This window comes from Staurois parvus, unplaced genomic scaffold (assembly GCF_062004578.1).
Source record: "Staurois parvus isolate SC_StPar_1 unplaced genomic scaffold, SC_StPar_1.0 ptg000085l, whole genome shotgun sequence".
Classification (NCBI taxonomy): Eukaryota; Metazoa; Chordata; class Amphibia; order Anura; family Ranidae; genus Staurois; species Staurois parvus.
In genome coordinates, this window is record NW_028317881.1 from 1,672,233 (window position 1) to 1,687,012 (window position 14,780).

At 42.6% G+C, this 14,780-nt stretch overlaps 1 protein-coding gene across 1 annotated transcript in view; it reads right to left on the minus strand.

Annotated features, from left to right (window-relative positions):
- Positions 1-3,056: 3,056 nt before the first annotated feature.
- UBE2B (ubiquitin conjugating enzyme E2 B) overlaps positions 3,057-14,780 on the minus strand; it is a 47,317-nt gene continuing 35,593 nt past the window's right edge. Inside the window, exons 4-6 of the mRNA XM_089669950.1 lie at positions 13,120-13,209; positions 9,496-9,584; positions 3,057-4,128 (exon numbers count right to left, since the gene is read on the minus strand). Of these exons, the coding sequence (XP_089526076.1) occupies positions 4,000-4,128; positions 9,496-9,584; positions 13,120-13,209 (308 nt within the window). The 3' untranslated portion in view covers positions 3,057-3,999. The remainder of the gene's footprint in view (positions 4,129-9,495; positions 9,585-13,119; positions 13,210-14,780) is intronic.

Below are 14,780 nucleotides of genomic sequence, written 5' to 3' on the forward strand. Positions count from 1 at the left end.
TTCGACCCAAGGTCATGGACTTTGCTACAGGAGAGGCTGAGCCAGAGCGAATAAATCCCAAAAAGGTATAAGGATTTCTTCTCTTCACACTGGTTTTGATTTTCATGAAGACAAAAAAAAGAGAATAGACTGTCATGTGGGCGTTAACACCTTATAGCTTTGCACTCATCCTGTGGGCAGAAGTAGTATACTGTATACTGTAGATTGGCACCAGGAAAATCATCTGAGGGAAATGTTTTTGATAATGAGGTCAACAGTCTAATGCAGACAGAAGAAAGGATTACTTCAGTCTTCCCGCCAATTGGCCCACCTCCTGAAATCGTTTTGTTCAAGATGATTTTCTGGCAATTTACATGGTAAGAAGCATGAGGGGGGGCAGTCGGTGCATATTTACTCAGGCTGAGAGGCAGCAAGAGGGTAAGGTTGAATTCACAGTAGCCCACGTGGATGTGAACAGGGCTATAGTTTCCACTTTCAAAACATTAAACTGCAGCACACACATGTGAAACTGCCATGTAGGAAACAGTGGAATGTCTACTTGTAATGCATTTTGCTGCATACAATTGGCAAAAGTATTGGGATACGCCTCCAAATCATTAGATTCAGGTGTTCCAATCACCACGATTAGAACAGGTGTATAAAATCAAGCACCTAGGCATGCAAACTGCTTCTACAAACATTTATGAAACAATCAGTCGCTCTCAGGAGTTCAGTGAATTCAAGCGTGGTACTGTGATAGGTTGCCACTTGTGCATTATGTCCACCCATGAAATTTCCTAGCTACTAAATATTCCACGATCAACGGTTACTGGTATTATAACAAAGTGGAAGCAACTGAGGACAACAGCAACTTAGCCACGAAGTGGTAGGCCACATAAAATGACAAGAGTAGGGTCAGCACATGCTGAAGCGCATGGTGCAGAGAACTCGCCAATTGTCTGCAGAGTCGATAGCTAAAGACCTCCAAACTTCATGCGGCCTTCAGATTAGTACAAAAGTCCATAGAGAGCTTTATGGAATGGGTTTCCATGGCCGAGCAGCTGCATCCAAGCCTTACATCACCCAGTGCAATACACTGGTATAGAGCACACCACCACCAGATTCAGTGGAGACATGTTCTCTGGAGCGACGAATCACGCTTCTCTCTCTTGCAATGCGATAGACATGTCTGGGTTTGGCGGTTGCCAGAACAGTACTTGCCTGACTGCATTGTCCCAAGTGTAAAGTTTGGTGGAGGGGGATTATGGTGTGGGGTTGTTTTTCAGGGGTTGGACTTGGCCCCTTAGTTCCAGTGACAGGACCGCTTAAGGTGTCAGCACACCAAGACATTTTTGGACAATTTCATGTTCCCAACTTTAAGGAACAGTTTGGGGATGGCCCATTCCTGTTTCAACATGACTGTGCACCACTGCACAAAACAAGGTCTATAAAGACATGGATGAGTGAGTTTGGGGTGGAGGAACTTGACCGGCCTGCACAGAGTCCTGATCTCAACTTTTGGGATGCATTAGACCGGAGACTGCGACCCAGACCTTCTCATCCAACATCAGTAAATGACCTCACAAATATGCCTCTGAAGAATGGTCAAACATTCCCATAGACACACTCCTAAACCTAGTGGACAGCCTTCCCAGAAGTCAAAGCTGTTATAGCTGCAAAGGGTGGGCCAACTCAATATTGAACCCTACGGTATAAGACGGGAATACCATTAGGTTCATGTGCGTGTAAAGGCAGGCGTCCCAATACTTTTGGCAATGTAGTGTATATATGTATGTAATATAGTGTATTAATTGTCCCTCTACTGCAGTCAACACTTCTTCATTCTGATATCTCACAGACTCTCCTCTTTGTAGTTTTTGTACCAGCCTTTGCAGGAAGCCCTTCCACTATGCATGGAAGGAGCCATTATACTTTCTGGTCACAGACGAAGTTAGCAGGGTCCCTAGGCAGTATTGCATTTTTACACTGACAGCTATCCAGAAAGAGGCAGCTGGACCAAGATAGATTTGCATGATGGCCAAGAGGCTAATCTGTGTGAGAATTGTGAATTCAATTTGTTTCACGTAGATGGAATTTTGTCTTTTGTGACCCATAGATGATTTCATTTTCTTTTCTTCCACCACAAGTAGAAATGCTATTGTGTTCTGTTGGGGGGGGGAGGCAGGGGTTGGGTGGTATAGGAAGCCTTTCTGGACAGTAAAACACAATTACGGCTAGCGGCTATAGCCGCTAGCTGTAATCATATGTAAACAATCCAACAAGTACAAAGAACCCGCTCCTACATGGATTGAATCTCAACCAGTCCCTTCTGAAGCAGACAGCTTTCAATTCATCTATGGCTGGCATAATTAACACCACAGCAAATATAATGACAATGGTATAAAGCCTGAGGTATGTGCATTTCACAGCTAGCACCTTTGTCCTGGCAATTAAAGCTGGCACTGGATAACTGAAAAACAGTGTTGGTCTACTGGCAACTGGAAGGGAAATTAAATCCTTGTCGAGATTGTTGATCTCTGCAAAAGATAATCAACACCAAACATGAAAAAACAAAACTGATACTTCTTCTGCTTAAAGATACCTCTCAGAATTAGGTCCAACATGTCTCCGCACACTGTCACCTACATTCAGCATTATAGATACTCAATTAGACTTTTCAGGAAGAGGATAAGTATTGAATTTCTATTACAGACACATTAATACCCTAATGAGCATAAGAGACTAGGTGATAGTGCCTACTAATATATATTATAAGAAGTAAGGTAAACTCAATATCCAGGTATATGGGGGGGGGGGGGGGGTGGTAAGTGACCTCACACATGGCAGTGCACAAGCCTGAAAGGCCAAATCACCTGGACCAAATACTGTCATGTGTGGGCAAGAGTTTCATGCACCCGGGCAAGTTTAGACAGCGAGGTTACAGTGGGAGAAGCAATGAGAGAGTATGGATGGGTGACTATACCTTGCTCATTGGGAGGTGGGTGGAAGGGAGGTGGTGAGATAGGAGAAACTGTCACTCAGCACTAAAAGGGGGAAGAGTGAAAAACACATTGACAAAATTTGTCAAAAAATATAATTAAAGATGAAGTTACACTTAAAGGGCATACATCATTTAAAACTTGTACGGCCTTAAAGCAGAACAAAGTCCACATGCCTCCCCTCCAGAGAAGCAACATCTGCAAGCTCCCTTGACACCGCTGACATCTTCGCCCAGTTGTCTTGAGAGTTTGGCATTTTCAGGAATCTTGATTGGCTGTTCAGGGATGATGCAACTTCCGTGCATGCGCACAGGTGTTAATTCATCCTGGCACCAAGGCATTCTGTGACTGGACACTGAGCTCAGTGTACAAACTTTCAAGAGACTTGGTAACAGGAAGCTTTCATTGCAAAAGAAATAAACTAAGTCTTTGCAATAAATGCCTTCCTGCTAGCATTATTTCAGCTAAAGTTCTTTTTTAACACAACTAATCAGAGAGAAAAAAAAAAAAAAATTTTATATATATATAAAAATCTCAACTCTATTGTAAGTTAATTTAAACAGCTCATTTTAAAATAAAAACTAAAAAAAAACTAAAAAAAAAAATATATATAATAAAAATTAAGTGCTCACCTGCTATTAAAAAAAAAAAAAGGAAATAAAAGTCACAAAACTGAAGCATCCAATTTTTTGGAGAAAAAGAAAAAGATTTACAAAAATGTGTATTTTCATGGAAATTCCATGCCAATGTTATACATCAAGGAGAAGAAAAAATACAAACCGGATATATTACAAATGTAGCAATAACTTATTTTTAAACCATGCACAACATGCAGTAAAAAATACACTAGAGATACACAAGCTTTTACAGTTTCCAAACATGAGCACAATGGAGGAAACTTGGAGAATTCTGTGTCTGCCATCAACGTATTTAAAACTTTTAATCTTGTGGTATTTGTAGTACCTCCATTTCTGTCTCTTATGAAGTTAAATTGTACACAAAAAAGGTGGTACACAGAATATTAGGAATCGTTCCAGCTTTGCTCAACAATAGCAGACACTCTTTTTTCATATTCGCGTTTGTTTTCCTGATAAAGTTGTGCAGCTTGACTGTTCGCAGGGCTATTAGGATTTGGTTCATCAAGAAGAGACTGGGGAGGAAAAAAAAAGAAAAAAAATCTTATATCAGTAGACAAGCAGATTATATAAATTTTATGTACACATTTGCAGAACTGAACAGGAGCTGGTAATTCTATCTTCTGATTGAAATACAGATTTCCCTCTAGTGGCCAACCTACAAATCTCTATTACCATAATAGCAAAAACAATGTGGAAGCTGTATAAAAATATACATATCATGAAAGAAATATGGAGGGTGCCAGTGCTAACCTTCTGAAAATAAAGCATGTAGCAAAATAAAGGCAGGAAAAAAAATCCAAATCCGCTTAATACTTGTTTTAGGCTATAGACTCAAAACTATTGAACTCAAAGTGGCAGAATTATGACAAAGCAGCTAGTATTTTCTGAAAGTAAAGACAACAGCAAGAACAACTCCTATAACTTTTCATTAAAAATTTCCATTAACGCAGACCTTGCAGCCAAAACCAAACTAAAACCCGTTAGCTTCCCCATGCAAAAATCAGTAGTTCTAAACCAGTGTTTCTCAATTGGAGTTCGGGTGAACCCTAGGGTTCCACAGCAATCTACCCGTCAAACAAAGACAGCTGACGTGTAGATAGAATCTCAGCAAACACATGCAGAGTAGTGCAGGTAGCAGCTGTAATAAGACCTCTCTTATAGTGCGACCCTTCCTGCCTACCCCTCCTTTCATCCAGTCCACCCCAGGTGCTTGTATGTGACATCAACTGGGATGGAGAAGAGGGGCCGGCGGAAAGAATCACGCTATGAGATTTTATTACAGCTGCATCCCATACTACACTTGCTTTGTGCCCTATACCCTTCTGTGTGTCCTGCACCCCATGTTATTCTGCGTGCCCCATGTTCTGCTGTGTGCCCTGTGAGGCACCCCATGTTCTGCTGTCTTCCCCATGTTTTGCCGTGAGGTCCATGATGGGCTCCATGTTCTGCTGTGTGCCCCATATTCTGCCCTGTGCCCTGCTGTGTGCCTTATGATGCGCACCATGTTCTCCTGTGTGCCCTGCTGCCCCCCCCCCATGTAATGCTCCCCATAATGTGCCCCCCATGTAATGTGCCCTGGTTTCCCCCCTGTATTGTGTCCTCCTGTGCTTTATCCTGCTGCTAACTTAAAACAGGTAAGTTTTAATATTTTTTTCTATTATTTAATGCCATTTCTTAAAATAATTGTTTTTATAGCACAGCTTGCTGATCACACCAATGCTCCGTGAGCTGTAGAGCTAAATGTTATTTCAGTGGTTCCCCGAGATCTCAAACTTTTTGCCAGGGGTTCCTTGAAGGTAAAAAAGGTTGAGAAACACTGTTCTAACAAAAGCAAAAAACCCACATCACCCTAAATAACTAAAAGTTGCTTGCCTTAGACTCCATCTTCCTGCCCACTCACCAAAGGCATCAGTGATGTCCCACAACCAAATCTAGGGACCAGCACATTCTCAAGAGATATGGAATCCTCAAGTTCTCCAGGAAGTTGTGGAAAGGCCATATGATGTTAGCAAGCTGCTAGCTGAGTTTACCTTAAAGTGGTTCTAAAGGGAAAACATTTCTTACTATAAAGCATTCTTTGCATTAAGGTAAAAAATACCCCAGCGTTTGTATTGCCCCTTCACTCTAGCACTATGCTCCTCTGCAGCGGCTATCTTCTCTCAAACAGGTCAGAGAGACAGCCGCGGGAGCCATTGGCTCATGCTACTGTCAAACAAATCCTGTGAGCAGGGGGTGCAGCCATACCATGCTGTATGTGTCAATGGACACAGAGCAGGGCTCGTGAGCATGCCTGCATGTGTGCCACCATAGGAAGCAAATACCTATGGTGGCACATGGAGAACAAGAGAAGCCTGGAGCACTGGCGGGGGACCCCAGAACTAGAAGAGGAGGATCAGCGCTGCTCTGTGCAACCTCCTTATTATTTTAATTAACCACTTGCCAACCGCCCACATTACATTTACTGTGGGTGGATGTCATGTACAGGCAAAGCAACGTAGCTGTACGTCATTTTGCCTGTACAGACACAGGGAAGCGCTGTACGGAATGTGGATCCCAGTGATTATGTGGTAGTTATGTGATCACACGATCATAATGTCAACAAAGAGGTTATGTATGACTCATAATAGCTTGGCTTCCTTTACTAGTGAGCTGTTATTGGCTCACAGCTATCACATCGCAACTGGACCAATCCTAGCACCCTGTGCCATGTGGTTAGCTGTAGCGAATCACAGATCACTAGTATTCACAGCTGTTATGGACAGTTAAAAGCATTGCTGGTACAATGATCTTCATTGTACCAGCAAAGTGTAAAAAAAAAAAATCCATGATCACCCCCTTTCAGAGTAGTACAATGTTACTGAACTGTCACCAATCAGTGTCCCTGATCACCGCCACACCAATCATATATCATGACGCTGTGCTGTAATTTCTTCATTTTCAAAAAAATTGTGAAAAACAAAATTACAAACGTCAAAACTTGCCATATCTCTTACTAAATACCTCAAACCGTCTATTTTCCCAAAAAGGGGTCATTTGGGGCTATTTACAATTTCCTAACATTTTAAGGGCCTCAAGAAATGAGATCATCCATCAGTAAATCAGAATTGATCAATTATCAAATATATATTCCATAGTTTGTGGATGCTATATGCTATGCTTTTCTACAGACAAAATAGTATACTCTTGAGATTTTTTTTTTTTTTTTTACCAAAAGACATGTAGCAGAAAACATTTTGGCCTAAATTTATAAAGACAATAGATTTATTTTATTTATTGGATATGTTTTATAACTGAAAATTTTGAAAAATATATTTTCTATCTTTTTTGTTTATAAAAAACCAGTGGTGATAAAACACCTCCAAAAGAAGGCCCCATCTGTGTGAAAAAAATTATATAAAATTTAATTTGTATACAGCGCTGCATGGCCACGCAATTGCCAATTAAAGTAGTGCAGTGTTGAATAGCAAAAAATGGCCTGGTCTTAAAGGGTGTTAATTCTTCCAGAGCTGAAGTGGTTAAAAAACAAAAACCCAAAGGTTTAAAACCACTTTAAAACCAGAGTCTAAAGGGAACTTTTTATTGCTAGTACCTTTTCTTTTTTTATTGGGACTCTGGAGTGATTTTGCATGGAGAATACAGATGGAGCTAATTAGTTCTAGCTGCAAGGCTTGCTTTAAAACTGACAAACTCAAAAATGAAGGTCTGCCATCTTATAGGTAATATCTACAAGTGTTACTTGTGCCTAAATAAATAAATAAAAATAATATATCTTCCCTAAAAATAGCAGTGCTGGTGTTTGACACTCCTGTGCCTACATCCAAAAGTTTTGAGAATTACACAACTTTCTAAATTTTCACAAAGTCTGCTGCTTAAGTGTATTTAGATCAGAGGTTACTATGGTATACTGAAGTATAATTACAAGCATTTCATATGTGTCAAAGGTTTAAATTGACAACTACATTAAGTTTTTGCAAAGAGTCAATATTTGCAAGGTTGACCCTTCTTTTTCACGACCTCTGCAATTCACCCTGGCATGCTGTCAATCAACTTCTGGGCCACATCCTGACTTATGGCAGCTCATTCATGCATCATCAATGCTTGGAGTTTGTCAGAATTTGTGGGGTTTTTTGTTCATCCACCTCTTGAGGATTGATCACAAGTTCTCAAGGGTACTAAGGTCTGGGGAGTTTCCTGGCCATTGACCCAAAATTTCGATGTTTTGTTCCCTTAAGCCACTTAGTTATCACTTTTACCTTATGGCAAGGTGCTTCATCATGCTGGAAAAGGCATTGTTTGTCAAACTGTTCTTGGATGGTTGGGAGAAGTTGCTCTCGGAGGATGTTTTTGTACCATTCTTTATTCATGGCAAAATTGTGAGTGAGCCCACTCCCTTAGTTGAGAAGCAACCCCAAACATGAATGGTCTAAGGATGCTTTACTGTTGGCATGACACAGGACTGATGGTAGCGCTCACCTTTTCTTCTCCACACAAGGTTTTTTCCAGATACCCCAAACAATCGGAAAGTGGATTCATCAGAGAAAATTACTCTAGCCCAGTCCAGAGCAGTCCAATCCCTGTACCTTTTGCAGAATATCAGTCTGTCCCTGATGTTTTTCCTTGGAGAGGAGAGGCTTGTTTGCTGCCCTTCTTAACACCAGGCCATCCTCCAAAATTCTTCGCCTCACTGTGAGTGCAGATGTACTCACATCTGCCTGCTGCTATTCCTGAGCAAACTCTGCACTGGTGGTGCCCTGATCCCGCAACTTAATCAACTTTAGGAGACAGTCCTGGCACTTGCTGGACTTTTTTGGGCGTCCTGAAGCCTTCTTCACAACTGAACCTCTCTCCTTGAAGTTCTTGATGATCCGAAAAATGGTTGATTTAGGTGTAATCTTAGTAGCAGCAATATCCTTGTCTGCGAATCCCTTTTTGTGCAAAGCAATGATGACTACATGTGTTTCCTTGCAGGTAACCATGGTTAACAGAGGAATAACAAGGATTTCGAGCACCACCCTCCTTTTAAAGCTTCCAGTCTGTTATTCTAACTCGGTCAGCATGACAGAGTGATCTCCAGCCTTGTCCTCATCAACACTGACACCTGTGTTAACGAGAGAATCACTAACATGATGGCAGTTGCTCTTTTTGTGGCAGGGCTGAAATGAAGTGGAAATGTGTTTTTGGGTTAAGTTCATTTTCATGGCAAAGAGGGACTTTGCAATTCATCTGATCACTCTTCATAACATTCTGGAGTATATGCAAATTGCCATCATAAAAACTGAGGCAGCAGACTTTGTGAAAATTAAAATTTGTGTCAGTCTCAAAAATTTGGCCAAGGCTGGAGAGCCTCATAGCTGTATATCTATACACTGTTCCCTGCAACTGCTGTTCTCACAAGATTTAGTGATGTCCTTACAATGCTATTCACGGTTCTTGCTAGAGACAAAGCATATAAGAATGTAACCATCTCCCAGTTTCTACTTCATCAACAGTGTGTTTCCTGTACCTCTTGTGCTGCTTCTTGAATATTTCTTGACTAGTAATCAGATCACCAGTCATCAGAGGTGCAACTCTGATATGAGGAAGCAAAGCCATCTTCCAAGATTGCCATGCCCACACCAAGACAGTGCAAAAGAGGAAATTTAAATAAATTATGGGAAAAATATCAGTTGCATGGTGCCTAAAAGGCAATACTGGCAGCTATTTCTTTGTGCTCCGCTTTACAGTTCAGGTCCTCTTTAAAAATAAAGAGAGAGAGAGTGTGTGAGTGTGTGTGTGTTCCCACATACACAATCAATGATGATACCTCGCAATGTACCTTTAAGACTATTCCTGGGTTTAAGTATGTCATCCTCTTTTAGCTAAAAAATATAATTGTTTACCTGAATGGACGTCAAAATAGATGAAACATCATAAGTTGGGCTCCAGCGGTTCTGAAGGATATCTAAACATATGCTTCCATCAGCATAAACTACAAGAAACACATTAGCAAGAGTCTTGTTTTAATTTAAGCCACAAATATATAACAAGTTTACAGTTTTAATAAACATCTACAATTAGCCAGCTGAACATGACAAAAAGTCTGCAGCCACAGTAAAGTTATATTTTTATATTTCTGATTCTCAATTTTTGAAATGTATTACCTTGCAGGCCTTTGTATTTGAAATGATTTGTGATTCCCCCTATAGATAGCCTATGCAGGGCAGCAGCGGAATGTCTGTGACTGTGTGTGGAAACCAATGAGTGAGAACACCGTTCCCCTTTTCCCACCAACAGCAACATTCAATTTACAAACTATGTATGACTGAGTGTTTGGTGCATATTTTCCTGAGTCCCTCCCCAAGAGCAGTGCTTGTATTACCACTCTGCATCCTTAAAGCTTGAAGAGAAATTAAAAACCATAAAGAAATTACCGTATTTTTCGGCGTATAAGACGACTTTTTGACCCTTGAAAATCTTCTCAAAAAAGTCAGGGGTCGTCTTATACACCGGTATAAGTCAGGGCGGCACTTTTTAGGGGGGCGGCGCGGTGCCGCCGCCGCCCCCCCCCTTCCGACGGAAGGGACACTAAGTACAGGGGTGGGCAGAGGGATGCTGTCTCTTACCTGGCTCCGGTCCCACGACGATCCAGTCCAGGAAGCGCTGCTCCTTCAGTCACTCCCTCACGCCTGCCGCTCGGCTCCGCCTCCTCACCGGTGATTGGCCGCCAGAACTGTAGCTCAGGAAAGGCACACAGGCGGCCAATCACAGGCGAGGAGGCGGAGTGGGAGGAATAGTGCCCCATCATTGGTGTCACTGATACTAATGATAGGGCACTATTCCTTCCACTGACACCAACGATGGGGCACTATTCCTTCCACTGACACCAACGATGGGGCACTATTCCTCCCCCCACTGACTGGGTACTATTCCTCCCACTGACACCAATCATGGGGCGCTATTCCTCCCACTGACACCAATCATGGGGCGCTATTCCTCCCACTGACACCAATCATGGGGCGCTATTCCTCCCACTGACACCAATCATGGGGCGCTATTCCTCCCACTGACACCAATCATGGGGCGCTATTCCTCCCACTGACACCAATCATGGGGCGCTATTCCTCCCACTGACACCAATCATGGGGCGCTATTCCTCCCACTGACACCAATCATGGGGCGCTATTCCTCCCACTGACACCAATCATGGGGCGCTATTCCTCCCACTGACACCAATCATGGGGCGTTATTCCTCCCACTGACACCAATCATGGGGCGTTATTCCTCCCACTGACACCAATCATGGGGCGTTATTCCTCCCACTGACACCAATCATGGGGCACGATTCTTCCCACTGACACCAATGATGGGGTGCGATTCCTCCCACTGACACCAATGATGGGGCACGATTCGTTGCTCTGACACCAATGATGGGGCACGATTCCTCCCACTGACACCAATGATGGGGCGCTATTCCTCCCACTGACACCAATGATGGGGCAGGATTCTTTGCTCTGAAACCAATGATGGGGCACTATTCCTTCCACTGACACTGATGGGACACTATTCTTCACACACTGACACTAATGATGGGGCACCATAGTGCCTCATCATTGGTGTCAGTGGGAGGAATCGTGCCCCATCATTGGTGTCAGTGGGAGGAATCGTGCCCCATCATTGGTGTCAGTGGGAGGAATCGTGCCCCATCATTGGTGTCAGTGGGAGGAATCGTGCCCCATCATTGGTGTCAGTGGGAGGAATCGTGCCCCATCATTGGTGTCAGTGGGAGGAATCGTGCCCCATCATTGGTGTCAGTGGGAGGAATCGTGCCCCATCATTGGTGTCAGTGGGAGGAATCGTGCCCCATCATTGGTGTCAGTGGGAGGAATCGTGCCCCATCATTGGTGTCAGTGGGAGGAATCGTGCCCCATCATTGGTGTCAGTGGGAGGAATCGTGCCCCATCATTGGTGTCAGTGGGAGGAATCGTGCCCCATCATTGGAATACCATACCATATTGAAATCAAATCTGATGTTTTTTAATTTTTATTTGGTATGCGTTGGAAAAGGGGTAGTCTTATACGGCAAGTATAGCGCAAACCCTATATTTTAACAGGAAAAGTAGGGGGTCGTCTTATACGCCGGAAAATGCGGTAAATGTTTTTTTTTCTAGAGGAAGACAACAGTTCAGAAATCTGTAATGTGAGAAATAACCGAGGATGCCATTGCTGACCTCTTTGAAAATGTTAGCTGCCTGGTTGTCTCACATAGCATTGCCTTCTGTAAATACTGACCCAAAACAAGAATTCAGATCAACTCAAAACCATAAAAGTCAAAATCAAGTCAAGTCATATTTTCTAATCTGAATTCTTGTTTCAAATCAGCAACTTGAAAAATTGAAGGGCAGCCATGAAACTAGCCCTTCTCCATTATTTAGGGACACGTATCTTTATTTCGTGATAAAAGTGAATTACCCTGCCACCAAAAGTTGGCACAAAGTTACAAAAACCAAAAGAAGCCAGTCCCAAGGTGGCCATAGCCACTTGCAGCTTCAGGTTAAACACTTATCTGTATGGCATTTTATAAAAAAAAAAAAAACCAGCAGGGGCTTCAAGTGGTCAAAACAAGCTAGCGGCTACAGCTGTAAGCTTTTTTTTCTCAGTAAAAGTGATCCTGGAGCAGAGCTAGAGCCACCTGATCACTTTTCAGTACCGCCTACAGTGGTTTCTGGGCTCTCTTGCTTTCAGTTCATTCATTTCTCAGCTCCTGTAGTCTGGGAAGCAGCTGTTCAAGTACAGTCTGTGCTTGATTAACTGCAGCGGAGTGTGGAAGTAAAATTTAAATATAATAGACATACTGGGGGAGATTTACTAAAACTGGTGCAGCTGTGCATGGTAACCAATCACCATCTAACTTCAGCTTGTTCAATTAAGCTTTAACCACTTGACCTCCAGAGGATTTACCCCCCTTCCTGACTAGGCCATCTTTTGCATTACGGCGCTGCATTACTTTACCTGACAATTGCGCAGTCATGCAACGCTGCACCCAAAAGAAAGTTACTTACTTCCCCCCCCACCTACTTACTTACTTTTTTCCCCATCTTACTCACATTCGAGTTCGGTGTATCCTCCTGTCACCAAAATGATCACATAGTAAAACAGTGTTCTACAGTTCATTCAATCTCTCTCCCTCAGTTGCCTGTATCCCCACTTCCATTTAAACATTTACAAACACAACATTTAAACATTCTAGAACAGACTTCCATCAGGCTTATTATGAGAGTCATCAAAATCCGGCAATAGTTATGTTTGAGAATAGCACTATTACTTCACAAGCAGGAGTTTTCAGAACACCAGTGAGGTGGGCCAATTCACTACATTTATGCCTATGTAAAAAACTAAAAGTAAAGCACAGGCAGCTTGTCTAATTTTGATTGCAGTGTAACTTTAGGATTAGAACTGTTCAATGTATAAATAGGAAGCAGTTTAAAAACAACCAATTTTATTACTTGTTTCCAACAAGCACTTACCATTTGGATGAAACATTTTTGACACAAATCTAACAGTTGGAGGTTTATTTGGATATTCTTCCGAAAATTCTATAATAAGTTTAAATGTTCCTGGAGGAAGAGAGAAAAAAGAAATTGAATCTAATGGCAAATCAGTGGATCTAGATTTTGATGAATAAAATCTGCTCAATCCATTCATTAACAAAAAAAAAAAAACAAAAACAATTGCCATTGTCATAGCGTTACATTACCAAGAATCTTAGGAAAACTAGTCACTATATAAAAAAATAATTCATTCAATTAAAACCATAGAAAACTAAAGTAAAATTATTCCCCTGTAAAATTACAGCAGTGTAATAGACAATGAAGTAAGAAGCAGTTTAGAAGTAAAAATTGGAAAAGGTGTTTATATTGCACCCAAGGGGAACCAAACCCACCGATTTAATGGTTTCCCAAAAGAAAGCTCAAGTTAGATATGTTCAATAAAATGTTATTAAACGTAATCAAGCATGTCAATGTTATCTGCAGTGTTTTAATTTACATAGGGCAGTGGTCGGCAAGCCGTGACTCGCGAGCCACATGCGGCTCTTTGCACACTTTAATGCGGCTCTTCTGTGTGCCGGGCGCCCGCTCCCCTCCCTCCTCTCGGGCGGCCGCCCCAAAAGTCAGGACTCTGCAGCTAGCCCAGCAATGGGCAAACTACGGCCCAGCGGACCTTTTAATCCGGCCCGCGGAGTGTGGCAAACATTGGCTGTCAGGATGTAGGCGGGGCAGCGTGACGAACTCCTCTCCTCTCACAGTCCGCCCTGAAGACCGGAATGGCGCGGGAACACGGCGAGAGGAACGCGCGGAGCAAAGGTAAGTGAATTGACACAATATGGGGGATGAATTACTATATGGGGGATGTATTTTCAGTTTTAAAAATGTGGCTCTCAAAATAAATTTCATCGTGGTTTTGGTGAGATTTGGCTCAGTTGAAAAAAAAGGTTGCCCACCACTGACATAGGGCCTTCTAGTGAATGCACAATGTATGCCAGGCACCACTAAATGGCAGACCACAATTAGAATCTGGACCGTGTGAATGTCCCATCCGGGCCACCACAGTACCACTATTTGGGAGACGTTCTGCCCAGCAGCCATCACCACAGTCATTCTCAGACAGGAGGGCAGGGGTAGCCAGAGACAACAAACATAAGGTTGCTTGGATGCAGAGCAGCCCTAACAATCAATGACCAGCTTATTTGCTTATTTCTTTCTGTCCAGACCTGCTATGCCTTCTACTCTCAGCCCTGACTGTGTAAGGCAGGAGAGAAAGCGGGGGTGAAGTGTGTGTGTTTTGATATGAGGCTTGGTTCAGATCTGTGCATGCGCATTTGCAACAACACCATGTGGTTTGGCATGTGCGAAAATATACCATAGGTGCTGATGAGTGGGGGTGCCATTAAGAATTGTTGGCAACCCCGCACATCTGCTAAAGTGAAGCACATTGACAGATTTTTTTTTTTTCTCTCAAATAAGACCAAACAACATCCCCCCGTCTTTCTATGTCTGTGAATACTCATAATTCAGGCCATACGAGTTATCACGGAGGTCAACTTTTTCCCTATTCAACCGCCCTTCACCTAACTGGACAAATCAGATGCTGTATGCCACAGTAGCAGCATGCTGACCAAGCTTGCAGT